General features: G+C 41.5%; 1 protein-coding gene across 1 annotated transcript; it reads right to left on the reverse strand.

Annotated features, from left to right (window-relative positions):
• Positions 1-387: 387 nt before the first annotated feature.
• On the reverse strand, positions 388-9,414 carry LOC311006829 (uncharacterized protein). Its single transcript, XM_083999811.1, has 7 exons — positions 9,131-9,414; positions 7,316-7,518; positions 6,852-6,953; positions 6,661-6,756; positions 5,961-6,071; positions 5,574-5,697; positions 388-3,189 (listed from the first exon to the last, which is right to left on the reverse strand). Exons 1-7 carry the CDS (start codon positions 9,156-9,158, stop codon positions 581-583), a joined length of 3,273 nt encoding a protein of 1,090 aa, XP_083855937.1. The 5' UTR covers positions 9,159-9,414; the 3' UTR covers positions 388-580.
• Positions 9,415-14,587: the final 5,173 nt, after the last annotated feature.

Raw genomic sequence — 14,587 nt, forward strand, 5'->3', positions numbered from 1 at the left:
TTTTGCAGGTTTGGTATATGACTTTTGATAACCATGGCAGCTTACTGTTATGAGTTATTTATTGATTCATTTGTACAGCATCTTAGCATTTGGTTGATGCTTTGAACTGGCTGTCTGCTGGTTGCTTTTCCTTTTGTTTGACACTACCGTTATACTCTCATCATAATTTCTCAAAGCTCCCGGTGGCATCTTGCCCTCTTGTCCAACCAACAGCCTAACGCCAATTTCAATTTAAAGTAATTTAGATCCGTACATGTTTTTCTATTAAGTTATTTGACATTATTTCTTCATAGAAATTTCATAAAAGAGTGAGGGGAGCAGGAAACTCATGGCTCATGGTTGATTTTATTTCAAAAAGCAATGTAAGCAGAAACTAAACACAGGCCTTACAGTTCATGGATTCACCTCAGAAACATGTGAATCAACACAGTGAAGCGACAAAAAGGAACAAAATAACTTACAGATTGGTCAAAGTCAAATAACAAAAAGGGAAAATGAAAAATGAAGTGTTTTCTGTTGAAGACATGGGAAAAAAAACTCAACGGTGTATAAAAGAACCTGCTTTAAAATGAAGGGGTGTCTAGTGAAGTACGACCTCCTCATCGTTGAATGAGGGTTCGATCTTCACGGTGTGAGTGAGCGAGTGCTCCCACAGCGATTTTTTCTGGAGGAAGGCGATTCCACACTCCTCGCATATGTAGCTCTTTGGCTTCCCGGTGTGAGTCCGCTTGTGTTTCTTCATGTGATACGACAACCTGAAGCCTTTATCGCATATGTCGCACTTGAATGGCTTCTCTCCCGTGTGGATGCGCATGTGCGACTTCAGGTACCCCGACTGGATGAAGGCTTTGCCGCACACTTCGCACTTGTACGGGCGCTCCCCGGTGTGGTACCTGTTGTGCAGCCGGAGCTCGTTGGCGGTCAGGAAGGTCTTCCCGCACACCGTGCACTGGTGAGGCCGCTCCCCCGTGTGGATGAGCTCGTGCCTCTTCAGCGACGTTTCCTTCATGAACTGCTTCCCGCAGCTGCTGCAGGGATACCGCACGCCCATGTGCACCTGCTCGATGTGGTTCGTCAGCTGCAGCCTCGTGCGGTACGACATGTCGCAGTCCGTGCAGCCCCAAGGCTTCTCCTCCGAGTGGGTTCCCATGTGGACCGTGAGCTCGGAGGCGGAGCGGTAACACTTCCCGCACTGCCAGCAGAGGAAGGGCTTCTCCCCCGTGTGTTTCCTCAGGTGGACCGTGAGACAGTTGGAAGACCTGAACTTCTCCGGGCACAAGCTGCAAATGTAAGGGAACTCTCCTTTGTGGATTCTCTGGTGGATGGCGAGGTAGGACAACTGGATGAAGGTTTTATCACATTGCGCGCAGGGATACGGGCCGGTGAAGTTGTGCTGCTTCTCGTAGTGCTCCCTCAGACGCCTCAGCAGCGTAAAGTTCTTTTCACACATGGTGCACTGCATCGGCCTGTGCATCAGCTTGTGCCTCTCGAAGGCCGCCTCGTTGGCGAGGATCTTCCCGCACTCTTTGCAGTAGAGCGGGTTGTGGATCCTCTGGTGCACTTTGAGCATGGTCATCGTCTTGAACTCCTTCCCGCAGTCGTCGCACTTCATGATTTCCCTCACGTCCACCTTGCACATGTTCTCCTGATGCTCCTTCAAGGCGGACAGGTACTCGAAGTGTTTGCCGCAGTTTGAGCACCACACGGGGATCTTCAGCGGTTGCCCCTGCTGGGAGTCGGCGCTGGTTACGTCACTCGCTTGGCTGGATCCCGCTCTCAGCTCCCGCTTCCACAAGAATCTGGTGATTTTCTTGTGGCAGATCGCGTAAATCTGGTGTCGCTTCAGCCCGTGCATGTGTTTAAACCGCCTCTTGCAGTGGACGCAGTGGTACGGCCGATCGTCCGTGTGGCACTGGATGTGCCTGTTCAGCGTTTTGATGCTGTCGAACGTCCGAGAACAGACGGGACAAACTTTATGAGCCTTTTTCACCACTTTCTGCACAGGCACCACCGCCGACTCCTCGGGAGCCTCCGTAGGAACTTCTGGATTATCGTCTTTTTTATCAAGGACACCGGTATCATCGCAACTCCGAGTGTCCGCTTCAGCCAAGATCTGCTCCACGGTTTTACTCTGCTCCTCTCTGATGCCCTCGTGGCCGTGAATGATCTGATGCTTCTTCAGCGTGTCCTTGTACTTGAAGCCCTTCTCGCAAGTGATGCAAATAAAAGGACGCTCCTCCGAGTGAGACCGTAAATGCTTCGCGATGTCGGCGGTGCAGGGTAAGATCCGGCTGCAGATGGGGCAGATCTTACCCTCCGTAAGCCCCTCTGACGGCGGCAGCGGGTTTGGTCGCTGCGTCTCCCTCCTCTTTGGCTTCTTCAGCTCTCTACTCTTACAAATCTCCTTCTGGTGTCTCTTTAAGACATACGGGTTCTTGAATTTCTTTTCACAGAAAGAACATTTATACGGCCGGTCCTCCGAGTGGGACTTCATGTGTCGCTCCATGTCGACTCGACGGGCGAAATACTTCCCACAGAGACCACAGTTTTTGTTATCCCCCATCATGTCGGAGGTGCTCGGGTCCTCCGGGTCTTCTTCGTTAACGCTCAGCTCCTCCTTTTCATGAACGCGCATGTTGTGTCGGTTCATGTCGTAATGGTCCCTGAATCGCTTGTCGCAGTTGCCGCACTTGTACCTGAGATCCCGATTTGCAGAGTGAATTTCCTGATGCCGCCGCATGGCCGCAGCTCGGAGGAATGTCTTACTGCACACCGGACACGTCTTGTTGTTGGGGTATTTCTTTCTTTGCCGCTTCGCCGCCGCGGAGTCGCTCTCCTTTAATGCTTTTCTTTTCAACTGCAGCCTTTTGCTTTGTTTCAGAGGTTGAAACGCTGCAGGCTTTAAAGAGTCGCCGACGTCCTCGTCTGTTCCTTCTCCTGCCGTTTCCTCCTCGTTCACCTCGTTGTCCTCCTGAATGTCCGGCTCTTCCAGCGGCTGCTCGATCTGTATGTAGTCCAACAGCGTCACAGTTTCCCCCTCCACCTGGACCGTCATGCAGCCCTGGATCTGCTCCGACTGAGGCTGCAACTGGATTTGATCTGCATTGATCACCACCTTCTCCAGCTGAGGGAGCGACAGTGAAGACAGGATGCAATTCCCAAACGAAGAAGGAATGGTCTGAGATTCATCTGGGTGGGGAAAGGGAAAACTGTTAAAACTTACACACTTTACAATGGAAAAGGAATTATCAATGGTTTATTATCTGTATATTAAAGGGAGAACGAGGAGTTTTGGAAAAGCGAAGCATTTTCACACTACATTTATGAGCCTCCGCGCGCACCGTGAAATTGTTTGACCGGCGCAAGACAGACTCATGTTCATCAAGAATTAAAGTCAGAGGTTCAAAGACGATCAGATACCGTCGTAGTTCCGACCATAAACGGCGATTCGGCGGCGTTATTCTCATGTCTCGCCACGAAACCGAAAGTAAAGAAAGTCACCACTAATAATAACAAAATAACGATGGAGACAAAATGATGTATTTATCGAAAATGGGCCCATTAACAAGTGTGGGTAGCGTAGATTCATCCACATTAACGTGAGACTTTTTTATAACCAAATAGAAACTCCTCGTTGTCCCTTTAATTGGCTTATTAACCCTATAAATAATTTAAACACAATAGATAAATAGATCAATGCCACTTTCCAAACAGTGATCCCACATTTACCTGTGCTGTTAAGCCTCATATCTCTTTATCTTATCCATCTTCCAGCATTTGCATCTGCTGCTTCATCATATTAAGTTACTACCAATTACGCACCGTCTGAATCTTAATGGTAAAAAAGTTTCATTTCATTATGGCAAATCAAATTATCATTTCAAATGACCATATTCATGTAAAACCCGTCATCATTTATTAACAAGCTACTTTAAGGCTCCTTTTATCTGTTAGAAAGTAAGTCTAAGTAGTAAGCATTAACTTGTTCTCACCAAATAGTCTGCATCAATGTATGAGTGTATTTATGATTCATAAAGTGTTAATTCCTTTACAAGAGTTTGGATTTTAATTTGATATGAGTCTGAATTAAACAGATTTGAAGCTGTTGTCATGGTAGAAAATCCTGCAGCATCAAACTCATAAAAAAAACCTGTTCACTTTCTAGAGTGAAGACATGAAGTCTGAAATTTTAATGAGATTTTGCTCACGGCGGCTGTAAAAGACTTGTTATAGACTATAACCTGCAGTGAGCTCGCTTTAATATTACAGAAGCATTTTGGCTTTAACGTCAGACTGAGGCTGACTGTTAATTTAAAAATTAACTTCACCATCTGAATCTCCATCTGCTGCTCCACATTAGTCTTTTTTATTCTTGGACAAACTAACACTGCTTTTCTCTCCTTTTGGCAACTGTGTGAGGATCTTTTATGTTTGTCTTTTTATGTCTATTTTCTTAAGTGAGAATTACACAGAGCCTGACTTGACTCAGATCTGTGTTTCAAAGTCATTAAATAACTCCAACTTGCCTGAGATTCTTGAGCGGTGACTAATCCTGGTTTGGTTTATCAGACAAACTCACTCACTAGTTTCGTTCAAAGTATTTAAACTTCTAAATCTCAAGGTTTAAGAAACCAGGATTTCATTCACTCATTGTGTGGACACTAAAATGTGCGTACAAGCTCATTAACCAGTAGTTTTACCGATAAAATCAAAAATCAAAACAATTATTTAATGGGTAACCCTTTAATTTCTTGGCTATTTCTTGGTATTTACTTGATTTGTCAAGAAATAGCAATTAACTGCGTCGTAATGTTGAGAAATTGCCTAGAAATACCGGTCAATTTCATAGTAATGTGACATTTCATGGTACCTACTTTGTCTTTGTTTAGCATTTGGAAAATATTTACATATTTCATCCATATGGGTTACTAGGCAAGGCTATGGTAAAGTAATTACAGTGAAAGTTCTTATTACCATCTTAGTTATGTTTAAACTACTCATATGTTTCTAAGCCCATTACACTTTACTGGCAGTGGAAAGGTAATCATCAACTATGGAGACATTTGCAGCAGTTGCCACATCTACCATTCGCTTTTAGGAAACAACTATTGTACCGGTAGTAGTTACAATTCTTCATAGCTAGCTAGGTACGACTGTGGAAATTACAATTACATCAGGTTAATTACACTGAAAGTACTCGGCTATGTCGTGGAAACTGGCTGCTGCATCTATTTTGGGCAACAATGATGTTGGCATGCCATTTATTCTGTAATTACCCAATCATTAGCAGTTATTCATGGCAATTCTGCTACTACAACTTGTTATTATGTATATTTTACTAGACTGTTATTTCTTGACATTATGACGCAATTAATTGTTATTTCTTGGCAATTTCTTGACATTACTATGAAATTGACGGTTATTCCTAGGCAATTTCTGGACATTATGACGCAATTAATTGTTATTTCTTGGCTATTTCGTGACATTATCATGTAATTAAGGGTTACCATTTACGGTAATGTATTTCACTCACAGACAAAGACAACAAACCGCAGCCCAGATGAGAGACTCACCAGATAAATCAAACTGTCCGAGTGATGTGTGGTAGAGCAGCACAGCTTTCAGATGCTGCAGGTCAGGAACAGAGTGCACACACTCCTCCAGGGCAGATGGGACTGAGCAGAGCAGAGAGGCCGTCTGGAGAAGAGACGGAAGATTACAGTCACAAAAAAGGAAAAGACCACGTTGTGCTGCTTTATCTCTGTGCTGAGAGAAAATCCAGTGTCCTACTTTCAACTCTAATCTTGACAGGAAATTAACATAAACCACCAGGTGACGCTAATAAGATCCGTCCATCATCACACAAACGTTTCCTCTACCTGCCAACATTCAGGTTCCACTTATACCTCATTATTTCTTATAATAGGTGACAAACTAGCTGGTTACTCATGCCCCAGTACCTGCTGGATGTCTGGCACCGGGAGAAGCTTCTCCAGTCTGGACAGGAAATCCAGCATCAGCACCTGCAGGGCGCTGTCGTAGTCGGGCCCAAAATCTGTCGGGAAAACATCCTGGAGGAAAAAAACATAAACAGATCTAATGAAGAAACATTCACAGCAACAAAATGTGTTGAAACTTTAAAAGGGATAGTTCAACATTTTGGCAAATTGGCCCATTGCCATAATCCCTGTAGTTTTAGGAGTTGGTTCGTTACCTTTAATTGTCGGTGCAAGTTATTTTTAGAACGGCAGAGCGGAGGCTCATGGGATTTCTTGGTTTCCCTCATCAAACTCACAATCATCAAATACACAATTCTCAGAGGACAATACTCTGCATTTACCTCGAAAACAACTCCGTCTTGTAATGTTGCATTATTATCTCATAGCGTGGTGAATGTGCAGGTCACAATTTGTCCACCAGAGCGTTGTGGAGTTGCTGGATTGTGTATTTGATGAGTTTGATGAGGGAAACCAAGAAATCCCTTGAGCCTCCGTAGCGTAGCTCTGAGCAGCTCACGGCTCTGCTCCGCCATTCTAAAAATAGCTTGCACCGACAATTAAAGGTAACGAACCTACTGCTATGACTATAGGGATTATGGCAATGGGCCAATTTGCCAAAATGTTGAACTATCCCTTTAACATAAATAAATAAATCACAAACCTGGAAAAACCTCTCCTTCTCTTCAGGGTCTTTCAACAACAACTCAATCTGATCCACAAAGTTTGACTCGGGGAACACAACCTCTGCAAAACATGGCTGGAAAAAACAAAACACAAAGAAAGAAAAAATCACTGGATGTAAAATATTAAAAAACACTTGAGACCTGCAGGTCACATTTTGAAGAAACCAACCTGCGCCGCCCAGGTGGATACGAGGGTTTTGATCTGCTCCAGGTGCATTTCGATGGTTTCTCTGTCAGTCATCGGCTCGGCTTGACACAATTCAAGAACAACCTGCAAAAAAAAAGGAAAATATCACCTGAAGGTAAATAAAACAGACGGAGCAGCACCTGGAAATGTTGATGACGATGTACAGAGTGTTGCCAGTTACTGTCAGTCATGAAAATTCAGTCTTTTGTTGTTTGGCTGCTTTGGATTTCTCTGTGCTGTGATGTTGGTTTGATTATATTCACAGCAAGAAGTGACTCAAGGTGACACTGCTACAGCGCATATTAATAAGTGCACACACTTTGTTTTGACAGCTTAGCATCTGCAGGGGGAGAAACCAAACTGCTGCTCTTGTCATTTTATGCAGCTCCCTGGTGAATTGTTTAACTTTTCTTTTTTTTTTGCTAAACACTCAGCAGCAGCCTCACCCGCGCTCTGAGTCCCAGGAGGAGCTGAGCCTTCTGATCTGCATTCAGTAGTTCAGGTACAATTTCTGTCACAGTGATGATGAACTCCTCCACCATCCCATAATCCTGCACGCTCCCCCTCTGGACCACCTGCCACATGGCTGCAGACACCAGGCGCAGGGGGGGGATGAAGAGACGCAGGGACGGCAGCAGAAGAAGCTGGTCTGGAAAATATATTATGACAGACAGTGTAAATGTGATAATCAGAGTAAACAGAAATAAAGTCTGCAGTGAAGACAATGTTTTATTAGCACTAGACTTTTATCTGAAGACAAATAGTGGTGAATCCTGTTTACTTTCTGTGTCTAACTATGTCCACATCCTGAGTCAGTGTGGATTAGAGTAAAGAAGAATCTATAACAAGACACATTTTATATTAACTTCATTCATGACATTACTAAGTAAGTAAATGGTAATCCCATATCCGCACAAAATGCATGAGTGTAGCTATCGATGATCTTACGTTTGGTCTAGTAAATAGATCAATTAATCAGTAACAAAAACAAGCAAATAAATAAATACATAATCAGCCATTAAACTTATACTCATTTCGTCAATAAAAGATGGACAAAGCTTCTCAGGTGAGGATTTGATGCTCCTGTTTGTCATGTACGAGGGCAAAACTTACTCTAAGTTTGGGTTAATTTAAGGCACCATGATTAAATCAGTTAATTGGGGGAAGAACAGATCAAACAATAATGAAAACAGTAACTTATTCAGCCCTAATGTGAAGTTTCTGGGGTTAATTTGTCCTGCAAATTTCTTTATGAGACACCTAATATTTCAGTTTTGTAGGACACTCAACTATCAGCTTGTGTAGGTGTTGATCCAGGTTTATATGAGCTTAAAAAAGTTTATTTTTCCCACAACAATCATCTAAATTTCTCATAATAACTTTCAAAATAGACTAAACTGATTTTAAAATGAACTTCATCACTGTTTGTGTACATCCCCTGCAAACCCAACCACAGCTCCTGCTCAGGTAAAATCTACCAACTTTATGTTATTTAGTTTGAGATCATTTAATTTCACAGATATCTTATTTGTTTGTATAAATATGTATCAATTTATCTCAACATGAGCTGAAATAATGTCAGTATGACCATGACAACTGACCGAGAGTGGCCCTCTGGTCTGGCTACTCTGTGGTGCTCTGAATCCTCAGTGGATGCAGTAGTTGAGGCATGTTGCCTTCAGGGACAGGCTCAAGTGTCGGAAATAACGACTTTCAGCACATTAGCACAGATAAACATGGCTGCAACGGTCGTGACTTTGAATGTTGTCATCGCTGTGTGGAAAAATAGTAGAAAGTGAAACTAGTTTAGAGTGTGTCTCTGGAGGAAAACCTGTCGCTGTGTGTCCCATAATCAAGCATGTCAGACTGCCCCGGTGCTCGCTCGATTTATGTTTTTGTTTTTAGCCGCTAGCTAAAGCTGAAGCCCGCGAATGCAGCACCTGTCAACCGCTCAGCGCTCGTTTCTGAGCTACGTGGACACGTTAACCGACACCGCCTGTTAAGTTTACGTATTTATATTGAAGTAAATCACCAGGTATGTGAGTTTGACAACTAGCCGAGCTGTCGTTAAGCTCACTCAGTCCTTTTTTTTTACCCGCCGCCGCACACCTCGGCTCGTTGGCGCTGTATTAACACAGCAGCACAAAGCCACCGCCATCTCAGAGCGGCGTACGCCATGTTTAAAATCGGACGCACACAATCCAAAACAAAACCTCACAACTCGCTATGGACGCTTCCGGACTGGATTGTCTTCAGCTCACCGTGTTCGCTGCGCTGCGGGCTCTCCATTTTCTACTCGGGAAGTCCTCGGTTAGGGGGGTAAACCAACTCGGGGTTGTTGTGTTGTGAGTCGACGTCCGCCCGACCCTGCGGTGCAAGTTGGCGGCGGCGGGGAGGAGGAAGGGCGGCTCGATATTCAGCACGGAGTGCGCAGGCGTGGTCACTAACGTAGCTCTCATTCAGGCGCCGCGGGCTTTTTTACAAGTCCGTGTTTCCTCCATACGATCTGCGGAGTTTGTCTGGTTTGTTTAGTTTGTTTACCACAGACGAAATGTTCTGCGGTGTTTTACCACAAACTTTACGGCGGTCAGCAAAGGAAAGATGTTCTTCTTCTTCGGCTGGTAAATGTCAGGCTGATCTAAAGTTGGTTTGGCGCCTACTGTCCCCTAGTGGCCGCTTGAGGAAACGACACCAAAACATTTTTATGTGAAGACAGACATTTACAGCAAATTCTTCCACTTTCGTATAAATATAATAATATATTTATTGTTTTTTTGTATGTTATTTTGTTACTTTGTAAGTTAATTGATGTTGTTTGTTGAGGTTTAGATAGCACATGCATATTACACAGGCATAATTCTCATTTGTCCAGGTCAATAAAGGCATCTAGCCTATAGGCTTTGAAGAGGTTTCCCCCCTTATCCAAGTGACTTCATCAGTTTGTGTAGACTGCACTAGTCTACACGAACTGATAAAGCCACTTTATGTTTTTTTAGATGTTTATTTACTGTAATAATAACCAGTTTTCTTTCCTTTTAAGTTTGTATCAGCCTTCTAAACAGACCAGTCTGCACAAACTGATGAAGCCATTTGGACAAGGGACATCTTCAAAGACAAAAAACTAAGTCCAGTTGACTTGATTCAATTGCCTAGAGATAATTTATGTCACATTTTAACTTTCATACACATTTTATTAACTATACTATTCACATGTAATTAGTAGTTCTTTTAAAAATACATAACTCTTTTTTTTCTTTTCTTTAAAAAAAAGGATTCATGTAAATGCACATTGCCCCTAAATCAAATCAAATTGTCTTTGAGGCAAATGTTACACCTTACATATCTACTGTTTGTTTCAGGTGTTTATTCACTGTAATAAATACCAGTTTTTCTTACTATTTAAGTTTATATCAGTCTTCAAAACACATACAAATCATCCTTAATTTACCAGCAGTCATGCCTCAGGCACATCAAATGAAGGAAAACCACCTCACAGACATTTATTGTACTATAAAACCATGTAAATATGAAGTGAGTTGCCAACACAGCAAATTTTTCCAAGAGGTTAAATGAGTCATTTGATTCTCATGCTCCTTAATAAATGATTGTTTGAGTGCTCGTAAACTGCCTGTCAAATGTTTAAAATCAGAATAAAAGCTGCATAAGGAGAGGAGAGACTCTAAAAAACAATGATGTGGTCACCAGGAAGGGCCACACTGAAAATGCTTCAACAACAAAACGTGTGATATGAAATAGTGACATATTTATTCATTTATTATGGTGTAAAGAAAACAAGACAGTTCTAAATGACTAAATGTATCTGTTCACATACATATGTGTAATTTAACTTGCATGACTTCAGTGATATCATTCTTCAGTGCAGTGTTAAAAGGAGCCTCCCCTCTAAAAAATAATTATTTGAATCTGAGCCAAACTCAGCTCCAGACTTTTTTATGAGCTTGTATTTCTTCATCAGTCTGAGTGCAGACAGAGCTCTGGCTTTGTGCGGGAGCTGTCATGACTCTCAGTATCTCGACTAATTTGCTCGGTTGAGGTGAAGCGGCTGATAAAACACGGCGGAGCTGGGCCGCAGCCACATCTGTCACATTGTTATTCAGGAGAAGCTGCAGTGTCCTTGTAAAAGGAATAAAGCTTCTCTAAACTTTTACTTGCATCTCTAATTCCTCTGCTACTGTACATTATGCAGTCACACTGTGGAGCAGGTTTTATTATGTTCAAAGGTTTTTTTTTAATTCTTTTTGCTGTAGATCAGAGCAAATAGGGACTCCTAATGCAAACATACAGACTTTATATGCCCTGTTTTTATGAATGAACGGGGTCTTTAAGTAGTCTGATTGATTGTCTTATCTCTATTCTTTTCTTACCGTTAACAAATCCATAAAAAAGACCAAAAAACAACTGATGTTTGATTTACAAACACATTATCACCTCATTTTATAGACTGTGAAACATGTGTGTCAATCTAAACTAAGCTGAAATCGATAACTTTGTTAAAAAAAAAACACCGTAACTCTTCCTGGTGAAAACACAAAACATATTTTTGGACCTGGTTAACGGAAAATCCTTCAAATTTGGTTATAAAACAGAAACAAAAAAACATTTACCTGGACTCCATGAACTGATGTGGATTTTTGGTGGCTAAAGGTCAAAGGTCACTTCCATGGTGGCCTCGCAGATCATGAGTTGTAGTCTTGTGCATGCAACAGCTCCAGAATTCCTCAAGGAAATACCTTTAAATTTTGCACAAACATCAACATGGACTTAAGGATCAAGTGATTAGACTTTGGTGGTCAAAGGTCAAAGGTCACACTGACCTCAGAAATAACTGTTATGACAAAAGAAATCACCCACATAACTCATATTTTATGTAACTCTGGATAAACAGTCAACCACGAGGAGGTGATTCTAGTTTTCTGGTTCATTTTTAAATTCCCCTCCAGAGGCGTCATCTCCCTGACATAATCATTAAAGGGATAGTTGAACATTTTGGCAAATTCTCCTCTCACCATAATCCCTATATACAGTACACTGTAATAGTCATAGCAATAGGTTCATTACCTTTAATTAATGTTACATGATTATTTCATAGTGTGATGAATGTGCAGGTCACCACTTGTCCACCAGAGCGTTTTGGAGTTGTTGGATTGTGTATTTGATGAGTTTGATGAGGGACAGGGGACCTGTACCCGTTCACCTCCATTGTGTTCACTGAGCAGCTCACGTCTCTGCCCCACCGATCTCAAAACAACATGCACCGATAATTAAAGGTAATGAACCTACTGCTATGACTATACTGTAGGGATTATGACAAAAGAAGAATTTGCCAAAATGTTGAACTATCCCTTTAACATTCGTACAAAACTTCATGTCCGTTGTGTCAAAGGTAAAAAGTGATGGAACAAAAAAAACAGAGCAAAGGTTTAAACTGTGGTCGTTTATTAGCTGTCCACAAAAGCATGTCATGGAACGACAGAAACTGTAGCACGAGTGTAACATTCCCTTTTGTTGTTAGACTCCACCACATCCCTGCTTCTCACACCATGTATAATTTATATTTCATATATATATATTTATATATATTTTGTACAATATACATGTTCTCATTAAAGGAAAAAAAAAAAAGACAAAAAACCAAAGAAAAATTGCAAAAAGGTCATCCCCCCGGGGATTTTTTGAAATCTAGTGAAACATCCCATGCACGTTTTTCCACTGCTTCTAAGGAGAAGTTGCTGTTTATTACCAGGAACAAATACGCAGGCAAATAAATGCTCAATTGACAACTAAAGGGGGAGAGTCCTGTTTTTCGACAGAGCTGGTGTACAGAAGAGCACATTCTCAACAACATAGAACAAGAAGAGCCATGCGAACCCACATTTACTCTACGGCTTTGACCCGGGCTCGGATCAAAAGCACAGGGAGAAAGGAGGGAGGAGAGGAGGAGGAGGAGGGTAAGCTAAAGTTCATCTATTGCTAATGACATAACATTAAGACTGATAGAAACAGAGATAAGCTCCCAGACTCTCAGCTTATCCTCCTGTTGTTAATGTTAAAGCCATATCCAGCTGCTGAGACGTGAACCCAAAGCTCCAAACACTTCTAACGCTTCTGATTGTGTGAGGCTACAGTAACACGAGCACTCGGAGTGCCTGACATCATTTATATGGTTTGTTTGCATCTTTAAGAAGTTACACTTCACATTTAAAAATATAGTATGTTTCAGATGTGTATGTGTGTGTGTGTGGTTGTTGTTGTGGTGAATGATCTCAGTCTAAATCAGGGTGAAATCAACAGGCTGGCAGTCTGGACGTTAGAAAGAGTCTTTCTTTTAAAAATGAGTGAAACACACTTAAAAAGAAAACACACTGTGGGATGTCACAGATAATATAAACAGAAATAACATATCCAGGCTTTTTTTGTTAGTTTGTTTCGTGTCACATTTCTGTTATTACTCTGCATCCTGTGTTCATTATTCATCGCACTAGTCAAAAAGTAAATAATACAGTCTGATGGAAATATTATATTGCTTCATTTTTCAGTAAAACTTCTTTTTAAAGCATCTTTTTATATAATCTTTTTCACTTTTGTAAAACAAAATAGCTGTGGAATGTAAAATAAAATATATAGTGCTATGTATGTAGGTAAGAAAATAAAGTCGTAGGATAATATCTATATTTCACTTTCTGTAACTATTTACAGAACTTAAAACCAACTTCTATTTGCCTTTATGTTTCTCTTATAATATCTTTTCTATTTCTTTTTTTTTTGGCCCAAAAACAAATATTGAAGTAATTTTTCGTGTGCTACAATATTCTAAGTCGTAATATTTGTCAGTCGGATTCATGTAGGAACAAAAACCACAGACGATGAGGACGCACGCTGCAGAGACAGAGAGGGAAGCGTCTGGTTTTGGTTTTGCTGCTGCACCAAAGACAAAAAAATGCACATTTCTGTAAGTATCCACCTGTCGTTGCATCGTTACATTCATTTAAAAACAGACGTGAGTGGTGAACGCTTCCCTCCTGAACCCAGGGGTGATGTTTGTGTCTGAATGAGACGTTCATGGTCACGTGGGAGAAAAAAAAAGCAAAACAAGACAGGTATTCTTCACATTCGCCCCCTTTTTTGATGGAGTTTAACCAACCAACAGGGTTGATAGGCAGATTAGATGGGGGGGCGTGGCTTAACAGTGTGATGTCACACTGCAGCAGGTGAATGAGTGTGGAGGGAAACACACAGAGGTCTGAGTTCATTAGAGACACGACAACAAATCAGTGAGGAAATAACACGTTCACATGACAACCAATCAAATCCTCTACACACCTTGAACCTGTGACCTCATCAACACCTGATGGACACACACCAACAAATGAAAAAAAACACTCACTTTTTGTATAAAATCATCTAAATTTGTGTTTGCGTTTGGATTTATTTGAGATTTTACATCCTTTTTTAAATCAATAGTGAGGTTTTTGTTTCTGGAGTTTGGCTTTAATGTGAAGATTAAAGGATGCTGTTCTTGCAGGTTATTTAACACTTCTTTTCACCACAGTTTAATTGAATCAGCATCTTCTCTGTGCTGTTGCCTGAATCAGAGTTATTGTTGCTGAGATTAAGAATAAAACCTGACACCATGGTTGTTGAATTCATGTTAATTCGAAACAGAATCAAAACTTAGATTATTTTAAATTTCAGGTTTA

Source organism: Trachurus trachurus, assembly GCF_905171665.1.
Source record: "Trachurus trachurus genome assembly, chromosome: 23".
Lineage (NCBI taxonomy): Eukaryota > Metazoa > Chordata > Actinopteri > Carangiformes > Carangidae > Trachurus > Trachurus trachurus.

Coding starts and splice junctions, on each gene's coding strand:
- LOC311006829 (XM_083999811.1), bottom strand. CDS start 9,158: ATGGAGAGCCCGCAGCGCAGCGAACACG. Junction 6,072..6,660: donor AGAAGGAGAGGTTTTTCCAG/GTTTGTGATTTA, acceptor TTTTTCCTCCAG/GATGTTTTCCCGACAGATTT. Junction 5,698..5,960: donor CGGTGCCAGACATCCAGCAG/GTACTGGGGCAT, acceptor TCTCTTCTCCAG/ACGGCCTCTCTGCTCTGCTC.